Source organism: Emys orbicularis, chromosome 7 (assembly GCF_028017835.1).
Source record: "Emys orbicularis isolate rEmyOrb1 chromosome 7, rEmyOrb1.hap1, whole genome shotgun sequence".
Taxonomy (NCBI): Eukaryota; Metazoa; Chordata; order Testudines; family Emydidae; genus Emys; species Emys orbicularis.
Window position 1 is genome coordinate 76,490,890 of NC_088689.1, and position 18,431 is coordinate 76,509,320.

Sequence of the window (18,431 nt, forward strand, 5' to 3'; positions counted from 1 at the left end):
TACATTCACAAATCAAGAGATTTTGCACCCCCCCCCAAAGGAGTCTTGACCCAACACCTATGAATCTGACCCATACATTCTTGGTTTGTGAAAGAAAGTCATGAGCAACTGGTACCACTCCTGACCAAAATAGCTAAGGTCTTATACCGGGAAGGAATCTGCCCTTCCTCCTTCAAAAATGCAATAGTCCAACCAACACTGAAGAACCCACTCTGGTTATGTTGATTCTAGCCAGCTGTCACCCAGAATCAAATCTTCTGTTCCTGAGCAAGATCATAGAGAAGCTAACATGCCAGATTGAAGACCCAGCACAATCTGTATTCAGGTCAGGACAAGGAACTGAAATTGCTTTATTTGCACTTACAAATGATCTTGTGCTGGACCTCTCTGCAACATTCAACACTGTTAACTATAAGATACAGCTGTCTTGCCTAAGAGAGGTAGCAGGAGTCCGGGGTAATGTCCTAAAATGTTTTGAATCCAATAAGTATTAACGGGAAATTGCACCTTCACCACTAAATTGCTCTTTTGTGTAGTGCCACAAGGATCAATTCTCTCTCTGGTCCTATTCAACATCTACACGGAGCCACTGTGGACTGGTCAGACCTGGACTCAAGTGTCAGCAATATGCAGCTGACACAGCTCTACCTATTCTTCACTACATACAACCACACTGCTTCCACCAACATGGCCAATGCTTGGATAAGGTCAGCTCATGGATGAAGAGTTGGTTGAAGGTGGGCACATGAAAATATTCTTAAGAGTTTGCAGTCATGGTGCAAGTCTCCTTTGGTTGAAGGTTCCCACCCACAATTGGTCAATTCAGTCTGTAGCTTAGGATTGCTCCTGGGGCTAAGCTCTCACATAGCAAATAATATTTTCTAACATCTCCAATTGGCTAGAAAATCCATCCCATGCTGGTAAACGATGACTTGGCCTCAGTTATTCATGCCTTCATCATCTCTTGGATGCACAACAGCAATGCACTAGACCTGGACATGAATTCTTCAGAGCTTAGGAAACAGAAAAGCAACTCATACCCCATCCTTCTCTGGTACAGAATGCTGCAGGACATCTCCGCAACACTGGCCACTGTGAACACATCAAATTTGACTCTCTGCAACAAACCCCAATCTCCCCACTCCCAGGGGTATTGTGCATCCCTCCCCCCCCCCCCATTCCGGTCTCCACTTCCTACACTGGCTTCCCACAGAATACCAAATCAAGAAAGAACTAGATAAGTTCATGGAAGATATGTCCATCAGTGGCTATTAGCCAGGATGGGCAGGGTTGGTATCCCTAGCTTCTGTTTGTCAGAAGCTGGGAATGGGTGACAGGGGATGGATCACTTGATGATTATCTGTTCTATTCATTCCTCTGGGGCACCTGGCATTGGCCACTGTTGGAAGAAAGGATACTGGGCTAGATGGACCTTTGGTGTAACCCAGTATGGCCATTCTTATGTTCAAGGTCTCAATTCTTATGTTCAAAGCGCTCAATGGCCTGGGTCCAGAAAATCTAGAAGATTGACTAACGCTCTAGCATGAAGACTGTGACTGATTACTTCGCACCTTTGGCACAATGGAACTTTCTACAATAAGGGTAAAGCTTATCTGTGCAGGAAGCAGGGCTTTCTCAGGGGCCAGTCTGAGGGCAAGTCTGCACTACAAAATTAAGTTGACCTAAGTTACGTTGATGTACAGACTCTGCAGTAATTGAATCTGTTTTACATGTCCACACTATGCTCCTTGTGTCGGCAGTGCGCATCCTCACCAGGAGCACTTGTACCGATTTAACTGCCAGTGTGGGATGTTGTGGGACGGTTTCTGAAAGGCAGCAACTGGCGATGTAAGCAGCACAGTGTCTACACTAACACTGCATCAACCTAACTACATTGGTTTAAGCGCTATGCCTCTCACAGAGGTGGAGTTAAGTTGGTGTAGTGGACAAGTTACATCAGTGGGAGCTACATTGTAGTGTAGATGCTTACAGAGTTAGGTCGATGTAAGTTGCCTTATGTTGACCTAATTCTCTAGTGTAGACCAGGCCTGAGACTGTGAAATGACTTCCATGGGAACTAAGGACCATTACAAACCTCACCACCTTTCACTCTAAGTGCAAGGTGCATTTCTTTGAGCTTACCTTCTCTAACATAAACATATAGCACCGTGTTTGTATATGTATGTGTATCTATTACTATTAAAATAAAATCCAAAGCAACACATTTCACTCCCACACTTCTCCCCCAAGGGAGAAGATGAGATAATAAACTGTGATATGTCAGTCAAGTTGCTTAATGCACTACTGAAAGGTTCTCAGATACTACAGCGATGCATACAATATAAGAATCTAGTAGTAGTGTGACGTAAAGTGATGTGAACTGCACTTGGGCACTTCAGATTAATTATTGGTTTGTTATTAATTTATTGTACAGAACTGCTTGTCCAGATATAGCATGATAATGGGTGTTCCCACTAGGATGAAGTAGTAAGGCTTTAAATATCTCTTGAATTTAAATGTAAGGGTTAGACATGACAGCTCTGCATTCTGAACCCATCTCACTACCAATGCCTGACACCAAAGACAGTGCTGATCTGTGATGATTTGGGAAACCTATGTATAACTTTTGAATTTTGTAAAAAGCAACAGAGGGTCCTGTGGCACCTTTAAGACTAACAGAAGTATTGGAGCATAAGCTTTCGTGGGTGAATGCCCACTTCATCAGACGCATTTTGAATTTTGGTTGATATTATGAAGTTGTTACTATGAAAATAGCTGTGTCATTGACTGCCCTTAGATAAATGTGGACACCACTACGGGCTGGGAAGGGTTGTGTCATATCTTCCCCCAACCAGGGATAAGGGAGAGCTGTCAACTTTCAGGCCTGTACTCTGACCACACAATAGTTTATGCTAAAGAGGATGCCCTAGTTGGGAAACTGGTTCAGCCAAGTTGGTCTGCAGGGATGGAGGTTTGGAGCAGTGAAAGTTGCCAAAGGCAGAACGAAGAAGCCAGATATTGTTGGAAGTAGGGGAACATATACAAAATGGGGAAGACGCACAGAAAGTTTGGAGATCAGCGTGGTAGGGGATGGACTGGCTAAGATCAGAGGAGACTCCATGTTTCAGAGCCCAAGCCATGCACTGCAACAAAAGAACACTGACCCTATTCCCAACTCAAAGAATGCTCTGGAGTGGTGAGAAAGCTGAGGCAGGGAAATGTGTGCAGGGTTTATTATTTTTATATAGATATGTGTATTCCTCATGCTATTAGAGAAAGAGCAATGCTGTGTTTGAGTCCTGTGTAAAGTCTGTATGCGCTGTGTCCTACACTTCAGCGTATGCCCCCTGGAAGGCTTAAACTGTGATCCATAAGGCTCACACTTTTGGTGGGATTTTGGGAGAGGGTGTATCTAAGCTATGCAGGAGCCTGAGGGTCAGCACTAGTTCCAGGGTGCTGTATAGTAGGCCACAGCATTTAAATTCCCAGGAGGAGGTACTAGAAAAAGGAGGTTTCAGAGTAGCAGCCGTGTTAGTCTGTATCCGCAAAAATAACAGGAGTACTTGTGGCACCTTAGAGACTAACAAATTTATTAGAGCATAAGCTTTCGTGGGCTACAACCCACTTCTTCGGATGCATATGCATCCGAAGAAGTGGGTTGTAGCCCACGAAAGCTTATGCTCTAATAAATTTGTTAGTCTCTAAGGTGCCACAAGTACTCCTGTTATTTTTGTAGAAAAAGGAGCTGCACTCTGAGCATGTGCCTAGGCACCCAAGCCCAGGCCAGTGCCTAGACTCTGTTCAGACTCCAGAGGCTTAAAACACACAGGATCCAGGAAGTTGGTCCCGTCATAGCAGTTGAGTGAGTGGCCAAGTGGACTTGTGACATGGTCATCCACTTCACCTAAGTCAAGTCATGGCTGCTGTGTAGCAGCTTGACCACAAGGGAAGGTGGAGCCAAGAACTCCTTAGTTCTGTCATCCCCCTCCCCATCCCCTCTGCCACTGGCTCTCTCCTGCCTAGCAAAATTGTTATTGGGGAAATTAGGTTTCGGTTTTGTAATGACCCAACCATTCCCAGTCTTTATTCAGGCCTAATCTGATGGTGTCCAGTTTGCAAATTAATTCCAGTTCTGCAGTTTCACATTGGAGTCTGTTTTTGAAGTTTTTTTGTTGAAGAATTGCCACTTCTAGGCTCTGTTATTGAGCGACCAGGGAGACTGAAGGGTTCTCCTACTGGTTTTTGAATGTTATGATTCCTGATGTCAGATTTGTGTCCATTTATTCTTTTGCATAGAGACTGTCCGGTTTGGCCAATGTACATGGCAGAGGGGCATTGCTGGCACATGATGGTATATATCACATTGGTAGATGTGCAGGTAAACAAGCCCCTAGGAGAACACTTCAATCTCCCTGGTCACTCTGTGCCATAGAATGATAGCATTATGCCCCCCCCCCCCAAGGTGCCAGGGCAGGTGGTGACAGAATTCCTAATGGAGCTGAATGATCCCTCAAATATCACAGGTCCTCAAAGATATTAAATGGAATTGCAATGTCTGTCACACACCCTTTTGGGGGCATGAGGCAGGAGAGAGGAATTTTACTAATGCTCCCTTAGGGATATCTCAAAGGGTGTAACTGAGCAGTTAAGGTGCTGCACTACAATCTCAATGATCATGGATTCAAGTCTCACACAGAAAGGTCTGCTCCAGTTCACCCAGCTGCAAAATGGGTACTTGATCCATCAGGTTAAGCCAAGCCAAGGTGGTTTGACATGATTCTGGCCACGTCACACTTGTCTGTATGATTGACTACGAAACTGAGGTGTCTTAGCTGTGTCAGCCTCATCAGCCATTAGCTCAATGGAACTTTAACTGGGGCCATGCTGCGGGAGTAGCAGGAGGAAATGTTTTCCCACGCTCCCGTAAGGCCATGCTGCGGGAAGTAGGATGGAGAGTTTTCCCATGCTCCCTTATGGCTATGCTGCGGGAGTATCGGGAGAGAGTGTTTTCCCACGCTCCCTTAGGGCCATGCTGCGGAAGTAGCGGGAAGGAGAGTTTTCCCATGCTCCCTTAGCCGCCAGTCGTGGGGTGGCGCGCGGTGCATGTCGGTCCCGAGGCGGACTGTCCCCTCGCTGTGGGGCACTCGGAGTCTCGCCTGACGCCATGTTCCTTTGGGCCGCTGCCGCCCGGGGCCTCTAGCTGCTGCCGCCCCCGCGTGTCCCCGCAGCCTGTAGAGCCGCAGTCGCCGGCCGGGAGCAGAGCCCGGCCATGTCCGTCAAGGAGGGGAGCAAGGAGCCGCCGCCGCCTCTCGGCACCAACGACCGGGCCGTTAAGGGTGAGCCCCGTCAGCGCCGCGACCGGTCCTCTGCGGGGTTAACGACACGGCTGCGGGGCGTGGGGCGGGGTGAGAGAGAGAGAGGGTGGGGAGGCGTGTGTGTACGGGGGGCTGTGTGTGAGGGGGTGCGTGCATAGGAGATGAGGGGCTGTATGAGTGGGGGGGTGTGCGATTGTGGGGGTTTGAGAGAGAGGGGGGCTGTATATGTCTGAGCATGGGGGGCGGGGGCTAGGCATCAGTGTATGGGTGTCCCCGGTGTGTATTGTGGGATGTATCTATAAAGAGTACTCTGGAGGCTTGCGCACTGTAGACAGGCTCCTCTCTGTGTGTGTGCACGGTCTCCTCCACATGAGATCCTTGCAATGGTCTTTTGCTGTCTTAATAGTCAGTCCCTTCTCTCCAGCGTGCACCCTGACAGAACAGAGGAGGAGGGAGCATGGAGTAGTTGCCTCTTTTGCTATTGGTCACTGCTTTCAGGTTTCTAATTCTGATGGATTAGTGGCCAAAGTGCTGCAGGATGTGTAGACCCTTTTTTCAGGGTGCAACAGGTCTGTTCTTTTAGTGTCATTTTACAAAAAAAGACCTTCTTTATAATAGCAAAGTTTTAAAATAGTAGCAACACGCATAAATTGTGGATTGTCAGGAGAAGACTGAGTGACCCATTAAGAACTTTTCCAACTTCAATTTGCATGAATCATATAGAACAAGATTTTTATTTTATGGTCTTCTATATTCGATAATTAAACTGTATTTACCTGTGGTGGGGTTATTTATTTGAAGTGGCTTATTCTTTTGTGCTTGTACAGTTTCTACGTAATTTAAGAGTTGCTGTTGTATGCAGCAATTTGTTTTGAACACTGGCATTCTTAGAAACACATTGTCTAAAATATGCTTTGAAAGCAACTACAGCCCTGAAGATTCAAGTTTTACATTATGGGGAAGCTTGAGAAATTAAAGGGACATATTTGTTTTCAAAGCATTGGACTCCCATAGTACATTTTGTAACTCAGCGTGTTTTCCAGAGTGCTTTACTTGCAATAAGGTGGTGTTCATTTTCAATTGCTTAACCTATTGATTTGTTTGAACAGTTGCAAAAAATAAAAGTAAAAAATACTACAAATGAGCATTCTGCCCTGTCAGTGGCTCTCAGAACTGTTAACACAGTGTTGTAATAATGCATAGTGCGGAGGCTTGTAATATTTTTTACACTTTGCAATTTGTTGCATGAAATAATTAGGTTAGGCCATTCAGACGATAAAGGAGAACTAACAGTGAGTGGTTATTTCAAACTGCACTGGAAAACCTGCTGATTTCCAAACTCTCAAACAGTCCATGTTAATCATAACCCATGCACTTAGCTATTCCAAAATCCAAGTTAAGACTGTTATTTTATACTTACAGAATTGTGTGCTGGGGATGCAATCTGTTTTTGACCCTGTCTATGTTGCATATAGAACTACTGTAAGTGTAACCAGGTTTTGATAGCTTCTTGATAGTAATTTGATAGCAATTACATCTAATATGGTTAACTGCCCACACAGGAGCATTTTCCTGATCCAACCATATGTTAATTCTGTTGGCTTGTCCACAGCTACCATGCTGCACAGTTATGTTGTGTCAGTGCCTTCTGGAGAAAATCTGGACAGTTAACCCATACTATCTCTGCTGCTGGTGTGAGGGGCAGAAAATTGTGGGCTTTTTTCACAAGGTGCAATGTGGTTTGGGATACTCTTACAGCAGAGAGCTGGAAGGTAAGATCATTGGCTACAGTAGATGCTAAGTGATCCCATCTATGGGTATGTCTACACTACGGGATTAATCCGAATTTATATAATTAGAATTTGGGAAACAGATTGTATAAAGTCGAATGTATGCGGCCACACTAAGCACATTAATTCGGTGGTGTGCGTCCATGTACCGGGGCTAGCTTCGATTTCTGGAGCATTGCACTGTGGGTAGCTATCCCATAGTTCCCACAGTCTCCTTCGCCCATTGGAATTCTGGGTTGAGATCCCAATGCCAAAAACATTGTCGCGGGTGGTTCTGGGTACATCCTCCCCCTCCCTCTGGGAAAGCAATGGCAGACAACCATTTTGCGCCTTTTTTCCTGGGTGAACAGTGCAGACGCCATACCATGGCAAGCATGGAGCCCGCTCAGCTCAAGACAGCAGTCATGAACATTGTAAATACCTTGCGCGTTATCGTGCAGTTTATGCTGAACCAGAACCTGCAAAACCAGGCGAGGAGAAGCAGGCTACGGCAGCGCAGTGATGAGAGTGATGAGGACGTGGACCTGGAATTCTATCAAACCGCGGGCCCCGGCGCTTTGGAGATCATGCTGTTAATGGGGCAGGTTATAGCCGTGGAACACTGATTCTGGGCCCAGGAAACAAGCACAGACTGGTGGGACCGCATAGTGTTGCAGGTGTGGGACGATTCCCAGTGGCTGCGAAACTTTCGCATGCGTAAGGGCACTTTCATGGAACTTTGTGACTTGCTTTCCCCTGCCCTGAAGCGCCAGAATACCAAGATGAGAGCAGCCCTCACAGTTGAGAAGCGAGTGGCGATAGCCCTGTGGAAGCTTGCAACGCCAGACAGCTACCGGTCAGTCAGGAATCAATTTGGAGTGGGCAAATCTACTGTGGGGGCTGCTGTGATGCAAGTAGCCAAAGCAATCACTGAGGTGCTGCTACGAAAGGTAGTGACTCTGGGAAATGTGCAGGTCATAGTGGATGGCTTTGCTGCAATGGGATTCCCTAACTGTGGTGGGGCGATAGATGGAACCCATATCCCTATCTTGGCACCGGAGCACCAGGGTAGCCAGTACATAAACCGCAAGGGGTACTTTTCAATGGTGCTGCAAGCACTGGTGGATCACAAGGGACGTTTCACCAACATCAACGTGGGCTGGCCGGGAAGGGTTCATGATGCTCGCGTCTTCAGGAACACTACTCTGTTTAAATGGCTGCAGCAACGGATTTACTTCCCAGACCAGAAAATAACCGTTGGGGATGTTGAAATGCCTATCGTTATCCTTGGGGACCCAGCCTACCCCTTAATGCCATGGCTTATGAAGCCATACACAGGCAGCCTGGACAGTAGTCAGGACCTGTTCAACTACAGGCTGAGCAAGTGCAGAATGGTGGTAGAATGTGCATTTGGATGTTTAAAGGGTCACTGGCGCACATTACTGACTCGCTCAGACCTCAGCCAAACTAATATTCCCATTGTTATTGCTGCTTGCTGTGTGCTCCACAATCTCTGTGAGAGTAAGGGGGAGACCTTTATGGCGGGGTGGGAGGCTGAGGCAAATCGCCTGGCCGCTGATTACGCGCAGCCAGACACGAGGGCGATTAGAAGAGCACACCAGGAAGCGCTGCGCATCAGAGAAGCTTTAAAAACCAGTTTCATGACTGGCCAGGCTATGGTGTGAAAGTTCTGTTTGTTGAAAACCCACCGCCTTGATTGACTCATTCTCTGTAAGCAAACCACCCTCCCCCCTTTGATCACAGCTTGCTTTCAAAGGAAATAATGTCACTATCATTTAAAAATCATGTATTCTTTATTAATTGATTATAAACATAGGAAGAGAACTGATAAGGTAGCCCGGGTGGGGTTTGGGAGGAGGATAGGAGGGAAGGAAAAGGCCACTAAAAAAGTTCAATATAATGACAGCCTTTTGGTTGGGCTGTCCACTGGGGTGGAGTGGGAGGGTGCACGGAGCCTCCCCCTCCCCCCCGCGTTCTTGGGCGTCTGGGTGAGGAGGCTATGGAACATGGTGAGGGGGGAGGGAGGTTATACAGCGGCTGCAACCCCTCCCCCCCCATCCAAGTCTCTGGGATGATCGCTTTACCCCTCCCCCCACCGCATGGCTGGTATCAGGGAAGATCCCTCCCCCTCCCCCCGCTTGGCTAACTGCAGGGAAGGATTTCTCAGCCACAGGCAAACAGCCCAGTAGGAATGTCCACCTCTGTCCCCTTAATTAAATTCCCATATTTCAACCAGGTTACCATGAGCGATATCACTCTCCTGAGGATAACACAGCGAGATAAAGAACGGATGCTGCTTGAATGCCAGCAAACACCGGGACCATACGCTGCCAGGCTTTGTCATGCAATGATACCAGATTACTTGCTACTAGCATGGCATGGTCAAGTGTCCTACCATGGAGGACGGAATAAGGCTGCACTGCCCAGAAATCTTCTGGAAAGGCTTTTGGAGTACCTCCAGGAGAGCTTCATGGAGATGTCCCTGGAGGATTTTCGCTCCATCCCCAGACACGTTAACAGACTTTTCCAGTAGCTGTACTGGCCGCGAATGCATCCCAAGTCTTCAGGGCAAATTAATCATTAAAAAACGCTTGCTTTTAAACCATGTTTTATATTTACAAAGGTACACTCACTGGAGGTCCCTTCCATGGCCTCATTGTCTGGGGATTGGGAGGGTACTTCAGTCAGGCTGAGAAAAAGATCCTGCCCGTTGGGGAGAACGGAGTGCTGTGTGCTCTCCGCAAGCTCGTCATCATCCTCCTCATCTTCTCCGTCCGCAGAATCCTCAGGCATGGCTGAGATTACCCCCGCCTCGGAATCCATGGTCAGAGGTGGGGTAGTGGTGGCTTATGAATGAGTATATATGGTAACTGTTTTCTCCTGAATGGAGAAAAATGCAATCTTTCTGCAGTGCCCCCATTCAGCTTCAGTCAGTGACATTGAATGTCCCTGCACCGTACTGTATTGTGTGGTTCAGAAGTTGCAACATCATGTTGTGTCAAAATTATGTTTAAATATAACTTGATTTCTCTTATTTTCCTTGTTTGCCAGTAACATTTAACACTTTTCTGGTGCTTTTTACAGGTGTTTGTGATAAAAGTAATTGATTAGTGCTTTTATAACTGTTCAAACAAACTTTGGGTTCACAGATCATCCACAGATTTTGAATTTGTTAGTGTATTATGTCCTATATTGAGGAGAAGCCACTGTTTAACTACTTTCTGGCCATACTCATTTCACCAGCAGAAAGGGAAAAAGTGCTTGTGTGCTCAGATTACCATGATAGAATTCTGGGGTCCATATGGATATGTGTTCACTGCAGTTATGATGGGCATCTGGATCAGCCTGTATTTTCACTCTCCCAACAACCCCCATCATCTTTGCACCCCCCCCCCCAAAAAAAACACACTTTCCCCCTTGGTTTACTTTTTAAATTTATATCATCTCACTCTCTTTTGGGCAGTCACCTGCATACAACAAAGCATGTTCAAGTTTTCTCTTGACTCCCCCTGAAAAGGCTGCTTGTCCTCTCAGTAGTTTCCCCAATCCTGGGAAAGCACTAGTGGCACTTAGGCTGCTTTGCTTTCAGCCGAAGGAGTAAGTAGATACAGTAACTCTCTGCTCATTCCCTCTCCAAATTTCTTCTCCTCTTGGATGTGGAGGCAAGTGGTTCTTTCAAACTGCTTATATATAGACTTTGGTGTTTCCAGCTGTCCTTTAAAATAGATTGCAGTACAGTTAAGGTAATCCCAAGAGGAGATTGTTTAAAATTGAGGAGTTGTTTAAAAGTGATGGAGATTAATCATATTCACGGTAGACTACTGAATAAGCAATTGAAGGCCTTTGAATTTCAAAGACACGCTTTTATCCCTGCTGATATTTTGCTTTCAGAACAGTATCAGTGTTTGTTCTGCTTACTAATTATATCTGGCTGATGCAAAGGAGGAAGACTACTCAAGGTTTCCATGAAAACAACTGACTCCAGTAGATACAGTGATTGTAACCACTAAACTTTTAGTTAATTACCAGTCCATATGCTGACAAACTGTTATATTTTTAAATAGTGCAGTGTGTTTTATGTCAGAATGAGAAGGTAAAGCAAATGCTTGTTTTATGAAAGTAATGTAACTTTTAAAATTTTGCCATGATCAAAGTCATTGTCGGAGAAAAACTGAGTTCTCACTTTTTGTTTGGGTACAGCAAGTCAGAAGCTTTATTAACTCTCACAATTGTGCAGAGGGAGAGAGCCAAGCAGGTCTCTCTCTCTGATACCTAATTACAACAAGCATTTATACCTTTCATTACAGAAATAATGAGGGACAGCTGCATTTTGTTTATACATAAGCCATCTTGATATCTTATTTCTTAATTGTTTTGACTCTTGCCAACATACAGTATTTCCTATACCTTATCTACACAAGGTCTTCTACACCTTATCTTATACAAGGTCACAATAACTTCTCACACAGTTCTTTCTCACCCGCCTCACGCAATCCTCGCTTCTACAAATCTCGCGTTATCAGGGCTACAGTTAGCCTGACTCTTGCTAACAAACTGTCATGCATTGCAGTTCTTTTCTGACAGTTCTTTTTCTGCTTCCACAACCCCCCCTTTTGTACTTCTAGTACAACAAACATTCTCAAACCTCTATTTGCATCAAGTCCTGGACTTCAGATTCTATATCAGATGTTTCAATTTTAGCGGTTCTGATTGGATGTAATGACAATGCATGATTAGCATGAACATGAAAGGTATTACTATTATTACGTCTTTTACAACAACAATAACATAATCCTAAGCTAACTAATAACAATACAAGCAATAACATTCCCATAGCAATACTATAATGGGGTTGTTGTACAGCCTTAGTCACAAAGCACAATACATTATACTTAGTACATAAAGTGGATACTCTATAAGCAGTCTGAAAGGCATACTTTTCAACTTGATATATATTTTGAAGCATGTGAATTTGCCCTTGTACTTCAGAGATTTTCTGAATCTCTGGTAACAGTGAAAACAAATTCTGAAATCTATCAGGTACTAAACTAGTCCAATTAAAGGGTATCTGGAACCTAAGGGGTACTTGGAAAGCTCTATCTGCAGGCCAGTAAATAATATGATTGCCTGCAGTGGTAGTGAGATTAAAATGTATGTCTTGTAATGTGGTGTCATTAACATACACACAGCTATCGTTAGCTTGAAAAAGTAAGTGTCCTGTCAGGGTAGTTCCTTGTCCCCTACCCTCCCAGCAAACGTAGTCATAAACAGTGACAACTTCTCCTGGCTCCAGTTTACGGTTACACTGAAGCTGTGGGGGTTCTAATGGCCAAAATGTCCACTGACTTCCTAACCCCATCCAAATGTGAGGTGTAATCCCAGGAGCACTGACTAAAAATCGATTGGGCATATCAGGTGGTCTAATTTCCCAGATGTCTCGGTGAATTATCCAATCCCACATGCATCCTCCCCATGGACCCGGCAGGATACGGTATGTGGGAGCCCACACCCCCTTTACCGGTCCATATGCTTGGAAGGAGCATTGAGAACGTCCGCACTTCCACCCGGAAAGTCTCCAAGTATGTCTCCATGGCCACAGATCAGATGGTACTCCTGATGTGTCTGTAAGGGCAGTGGGCCAAGCCTGATGTTCTAGATCATTCCGAATGGACATCAGCTGGTCATTCAGGAAATCCTGAGTCTGAACATGCTAGATCCCACTGCAATGCCTTCCCAGCCTCAGTGATATTCAATACCATCTCTGTCAGCAACTTCTGGGTCATTGAACTAAGGGCGGAGATAACATGTAACTCACCAACTCCAGCCTGTACCTGGGTTAGTTGTGCTCCAGAAACAAGGCCAATGGCCTTCTCTAGTTGGCCCAATCTCTCATCATGTTCCTGGTTCTTAAAAATATTCCACACTGCTGCTGCACTATTGGCCCCATCCCACAGGGATCCGGTCAAGTCTCTCTTCTTTCTAGAGGAAATAACCCAAGCCCTCTGTTGTGCTAATCTAATGGCAGCCCCCTGTGAACAATTTGGGTATTTGTCTGATTATTCACTAATTGGGTGACCAAATAACAATAAGGGCCTCTCTCATTTAACACAGTACAAGTTCCAGGAACAACCATCATATCTACTTCATTATAGAACCCATCAATTGCAATTATTAATTCTTGGGGTTCGCTGGTAGTGATATCATGTATTTCTATCTCTACTGATCCATTTGTTTTCCATTCAATTGTTTGCTCATATACATTATCCTGAACTTTAAAGAATAATTTCTCTGAACAAAATTTCAGTAAATCACTAAGATGTGAAAGCCTTGGCCAATGGGTTTCATTGGAATATACAGTACGGTTTGTATCTGGGTAAGTTACAGTGGTGGTGGCAGGGGTCAAGGGACTAGTGGGTGTAGTCCTAGTGGTGGCAAGGCGGTTTTGATATTCATCTTCTGAAAGCCAATTAGGAAGGGCAGTGCACCCTGAAGGTACCTGTCCATAAGCACAAAGTCCTGATCCTGGAAAGAATCCACCCCACCACTGGACCCCGCATTCCCAGGAACGGTCCCCACAGTTCCCTCCTTGCCAATAAACGATGCTCCGTCTTCTCCACCAGGGCCAGTTCTTAATGTCTTTTGTAGTCAGGAATTCCTGGACTTTGGTGGTTTCAGCAGAGCGAGTGTTTCTTCTTTTCTTCTTCAAAAGCAGTTGTGATTCACCATAGTGCAGGGGAGAGGTTACTAGCACTTCACCCTGTACTGGTGTGATTCCTGTAAAAGAATTCAAAGGCATTGTAGATCTGTCAGTGGACAAGGGAGAGGTTACTAGTACTTCACCTTGTCCTCCTTCCCTGCTGTCCAGGAGGCACAGCAGAGCTAGCAGGAGAAATAGGCTGATCAGCAGCTGGAGAATCCTCTCCAGGTGGAGGGGTCTTTTTGCAGTAAGAAGCATGGTTCCAGGTGGGCAGTCCTTGGCACTTTACAGCGGTGTTGGTGGTTAACAGGACTTGGAAAGGGCCCTTCCAGCATGGAGCCAAAGCAGTCTTTCATTGATGGACTTTACGTAGACTCAGTCTCCTTGTTTCAATGAATGGCAGGGCTGCTAGGGTCTTTGGGTAGCACTTCTTTTATCTGTGAGAAAAGAAACCTAACACATTTCATTAATGCCTGGCAGTGTTTTGCAGATATCATAGTTGCGTGGGCACATTCAGGCCCCCCTTTTCTTGGCTGTCAGCCAAGTCTTAGCTGTGGGTAGTATCCTTGGATGGGGCCAACGTCTTATCTTTGGTCTGAGCTTGCTAGCTATTTTTTCCTCAGTTAACTCATTCTGTTCTTTTTCCTTCTCCCCTTCTTGGCTTCTTTTAACCTACAAAGGAAACTTCCACTCTTCACTCATACACCTTTTCCCAACAATGAACACATACACATTGCCATTATACAGTACATTAGGCTTATTATTCAATGTATGCCATGTACACCCTTCCAGTAAAATAACTTTATTACAGAGCTTTGGAGCAACAAACCAGGACAAGCACACCCACTTTTGAGGAGTTCACTCGGTACAACCTCTGGTGTCCAATAGCTTTCCTCCCTCCGCAGCCCTCTGGCTAGAAATCTGAGGTAGCCAGAAGGATCCCATGGGCAATATGGGGAGTGGGTTAACCTTCCATGTCCTTGCTTCCAAAGACTGTTGGTATGCAAATTTTAACAACAATTTTTTTCATTTAAAAATCTGGCCAATGAAGTTTCTTTTTCTTACTTAAGCAACTGTATTAGACTTTAGTATATCACATTTTCCTGATTTATCCAAACACTTTTTGTATTCCAAGTTGAATAAAACAAGTATCTGCTTTTTGATTTAACCCTTCTATTTAATTTTGAACTAGACTGTCTTATGAAAATATTAAACCCAACAATTCTGGCCACAAGACAAACACCACAAGACAGGACAAAGAACACAAAAATAATTCCTATTGTACCAGTAAATGCATGGTACATTGAATGCTGTTCAGCTGGCATCCGTTTTCTCTGATGATCTGAAAGACAAAAGAACAGATGTCTACCCCTTCTGGGTAGTCAGTCATTGCTTAAAATATTTCCTTTATATACACATACTCTTGTTGATTTTAGACAAAACAGAGGAATTACCCCATATTTCCTTGTATTTGTTTCATAGGCAGCCCAGGTTTCAGTGGCTTCTACCTTATTAGTTAGAAAATTGCATTAATCCAGATGCTTTCTGGCTTGCTTCCAGATCCAAAGCTATCCACAGCTTAAAGATTCTTACTTTAAAAGGGACACAATTAACTTTCCCAGACTTTTGATTGCCTTTTACTTCTAGCTCCTGCTTTCAAACACCCAGTGATCTGAAAAAGACAACACAACCTATATTGGTAGGTTTGCATTTCTTTTACCTCTGCTACAATATACACTGCACATGTTCTGGGGAAAATGCACATCCTCTCCACAATTCAATTTCCACAACACTAGCCACATCCATTTCTACACAAGGTGTAACTGTTTCTTTTGTGCTTACAAAATCTCCATGCACCCCTAGTAAAGTGACAGCTCGACCACACAGAGCCAGGGGCACTGTCCTTCTCTATCTTTTTACCAGATCTTTTATCTGCTATTTTGTTACCCAAAAACAAATTCAAATCTTTTATTCTCCTGGCTTTGACTACCCTGCTGCAGCCACAACCTTTGGTCTTTAGTTAAAACATTTTAAATCTTGTAAAGCATTAAGTCACCTTAAGGATTAAATGCTAAACACCATATTAAACAACACTAGTTTCCTGTGTCTGGCAAAAGTATTTTCGGTTTTTTGCAACTTTAAACAATACCAATTCATCTCAAACTTATAAAACACAGATCGTATACAGCAGGAGTGTTTTTCAGCAAATTAGACTAACGTATTCATAGTCGAATAATTCCACTTAAATAACCTCTTGCCTGAATTACTTACAGACATTCCTACCAAGTTTCACTGCTTGATTCCCTCTAGCAACTACAGAGTTAACTTTTCACTCTCTTTTCTTAAATCACTTGCTTGTCTCCCAAAACGACACCCAATCAACTCAGATTTTACCATTCCAATTATTGTCCTGGGGATTTGAAATCCCCCTGCTTATAATTACTTACTCTTTTCCTTCCACTATGCCCTCAAAGTTTCCAACCTGTTTTCCAATCTCTCTATCTATTGCCTGCCCGCTTGGGCCCAATCCTGCTTTTCTCGCTGAACCGTCCCTTCCATGGGCACCGGCTTTTTCCCTACCAATTTAGATAGGAGGGTGGGCTTCTCAACTAGCCCCCACCCTTCCTGGTCTCTTCTCTTAAACATTCTTACTCACAAGGCTACCCGAGTCCTCCCTCGTGAGGCTTGCCACTTGGGCAAAACGCATGGCCCATTGGCGTTTAACTATTCAATTTTCTCTTGTGGCAAACACACTGCTGTTACAGCATATGCAAACACAAATGGTTAAATTCTGACAAGTCCCTGAAGGACCGGTACTTGCTTAGCCAGTGCTTCCTTTTCTGCCTGGAAGTTCTGTCTCAAGGCTTGCAACTTGCCCTGGGCATAGGTTTGAGTTGCTGCCTGGTTCGTGATCTATGCTCTTAATTGCTCAATTCTAGTTATCAAGTACACAACTCTTCCTATTACTCCAACTTCTCTATTGCCCAGTCCTGCTACGACTGGGGTAGATCCACCTGACACCCTTCCCGATCAACCGGGGTGGAGAGAGGAATGCTAAATCCCTCTCCGGTTCTCAGACTTACTGCGGCTGAGAGTAGGCACACTTTCATACCCACACACGTATGTCCAGACTGGCCACGTCTGTGTATAACGTTGAGAGGAGGTGCTGTGCAATCTCCAACTTGCTTCCTCTCTTGGGAGGGCAGTTCTTTTACACCCTGAGGTCTCCTGGGGCGTCTTTTCAGTGATTCCAGTCCAGGCCGGCTGCCTGTGGCTTCTTCAGCGTCCCCAAACCACGCCGGCTCCAGGGTCGCAAAGGCAGACTGTTGGATCTCACTGGACAGTTAAGCTTTGCAAATGTAATCTCAGCACTGTAACTTGTATTGCCTTTGGTTTGACTATGTCTATATTTTTTCACAGCCAGCTGGGGCCGAAAGCAGTTTTTCTTTGTACTTAGCCTGGTCTGCATTGATTCTTGACCTTGAACGCAGATTAACTTTCTCTTTATCTCTGGACCAAGCTGAATTTCAAATTAACCCGTTCCTTTCCTCAATAGACAAATTGCTCCCATTGTGTGTCAGAGGCTCTCTTTTTTGGTGATTAAAAGCTCCTCTGAGATGTATGATCTTATCTAGATTGAAGGTACCTTCTAGTGGGCATTGTTTAGATGAATTTTCACGCGTGTAATGATTCCAATTCTCTAAATACCTGCAGGTTTTAGGACCATAATGTACGTACATAAAATAAGCTGGGGTACCCTTAGGGGGTGAGAGGGAATCCTTAGACTGTCCCCCACCCATTTTCCAATCACACACACAGGGAGGAGGATGCCCTGTCCGCGCTAGCGGCATATAAACTAAGGATCTCTCCCTACAGGGTACTCACACAGGAGAGACTAACGAGGATAGCCATGACCTCCTACACCTCCCTTCAGCAAAGAGCGTCGGCTAATCTCAAAGAGACGGCGCCGCATACTCTGTTGCATCCAGTGAGATGGTCAGACTGTCAGTGGCTCACACGGAGTGGAAAAGGGGAGGGAAGATGGGTTCACACACTCCTAGACCCAGGCAGCCTCCTCGCCGGACGATGCCAGGCCGAGTTAGCATACCGTGGGTCGGATCTCCTAAAAGATCCTCTAGTTACCGGGCTTGCGTTAGAGTAGTTCTGGTCACGAGCCAAAAGACTTCGCAGAGTACTCTGGGCGTCTTCCGGTAACACTCAATTCACACTGGTGTACACACACACACACACACACCAAGGCCTTACTCCAGGTACTATTCCCAAGTACCTCAGGTACTATTCCCAAGTACCTCGATGCATCACTCGAGGCGGTAAAAAACCCCTCTTGAGGCGGTAAACAACCCCTCTGTCCGGACTATGAGGCGGTAAAAACCCCTCCTGCTGAGGCAGTAACAACCCCTCAACACAGGTGCAATCCTATGCACCTCGCATATGCATACAGGGGGCGGCAAACAATTCCCCTACGCCGCTCAGCATCTGACCTTGCTGCACAGTCAATAAGTTCGGATGGCGTGAGCCCAACAGGGACAGACGGCCCCACGGACAGTCCTCCTCCGACACCCCAATAGAGATTTCAAAAGGTCTCCTACCTCTATTGTGGCGCCATGG

The 18,431-nt window shown here is 45.3% G+C and overlaps 1 protein-coding gene across 1 annotated transcript in view; it reads left to right on the top strand.

The window, feature by feature from the left end:
- The first annotated feature begins 5,259 nt into the window (after nt 1-5,259).
- The window catches only part of PPP3CB (protein phosphatase 3 catalytic subunit beta), a 91,021-nt gene continuing 77,849 nt past the window's right edge, over nt 5,260-18,431 (top strand). Inside the window, exon 1 of the mRNA XM_065407143.1 lies at nt 5,260-5,336. Within this exon, the coding sequence (XP_065263215.1) occupies nt 5,270-5,336 (67 nt within the window). The 5' untranslated portion in view covers nt 5,260-5,269. The remainder of the gene's footprint in view (nt 5,337-18,431) is intronic.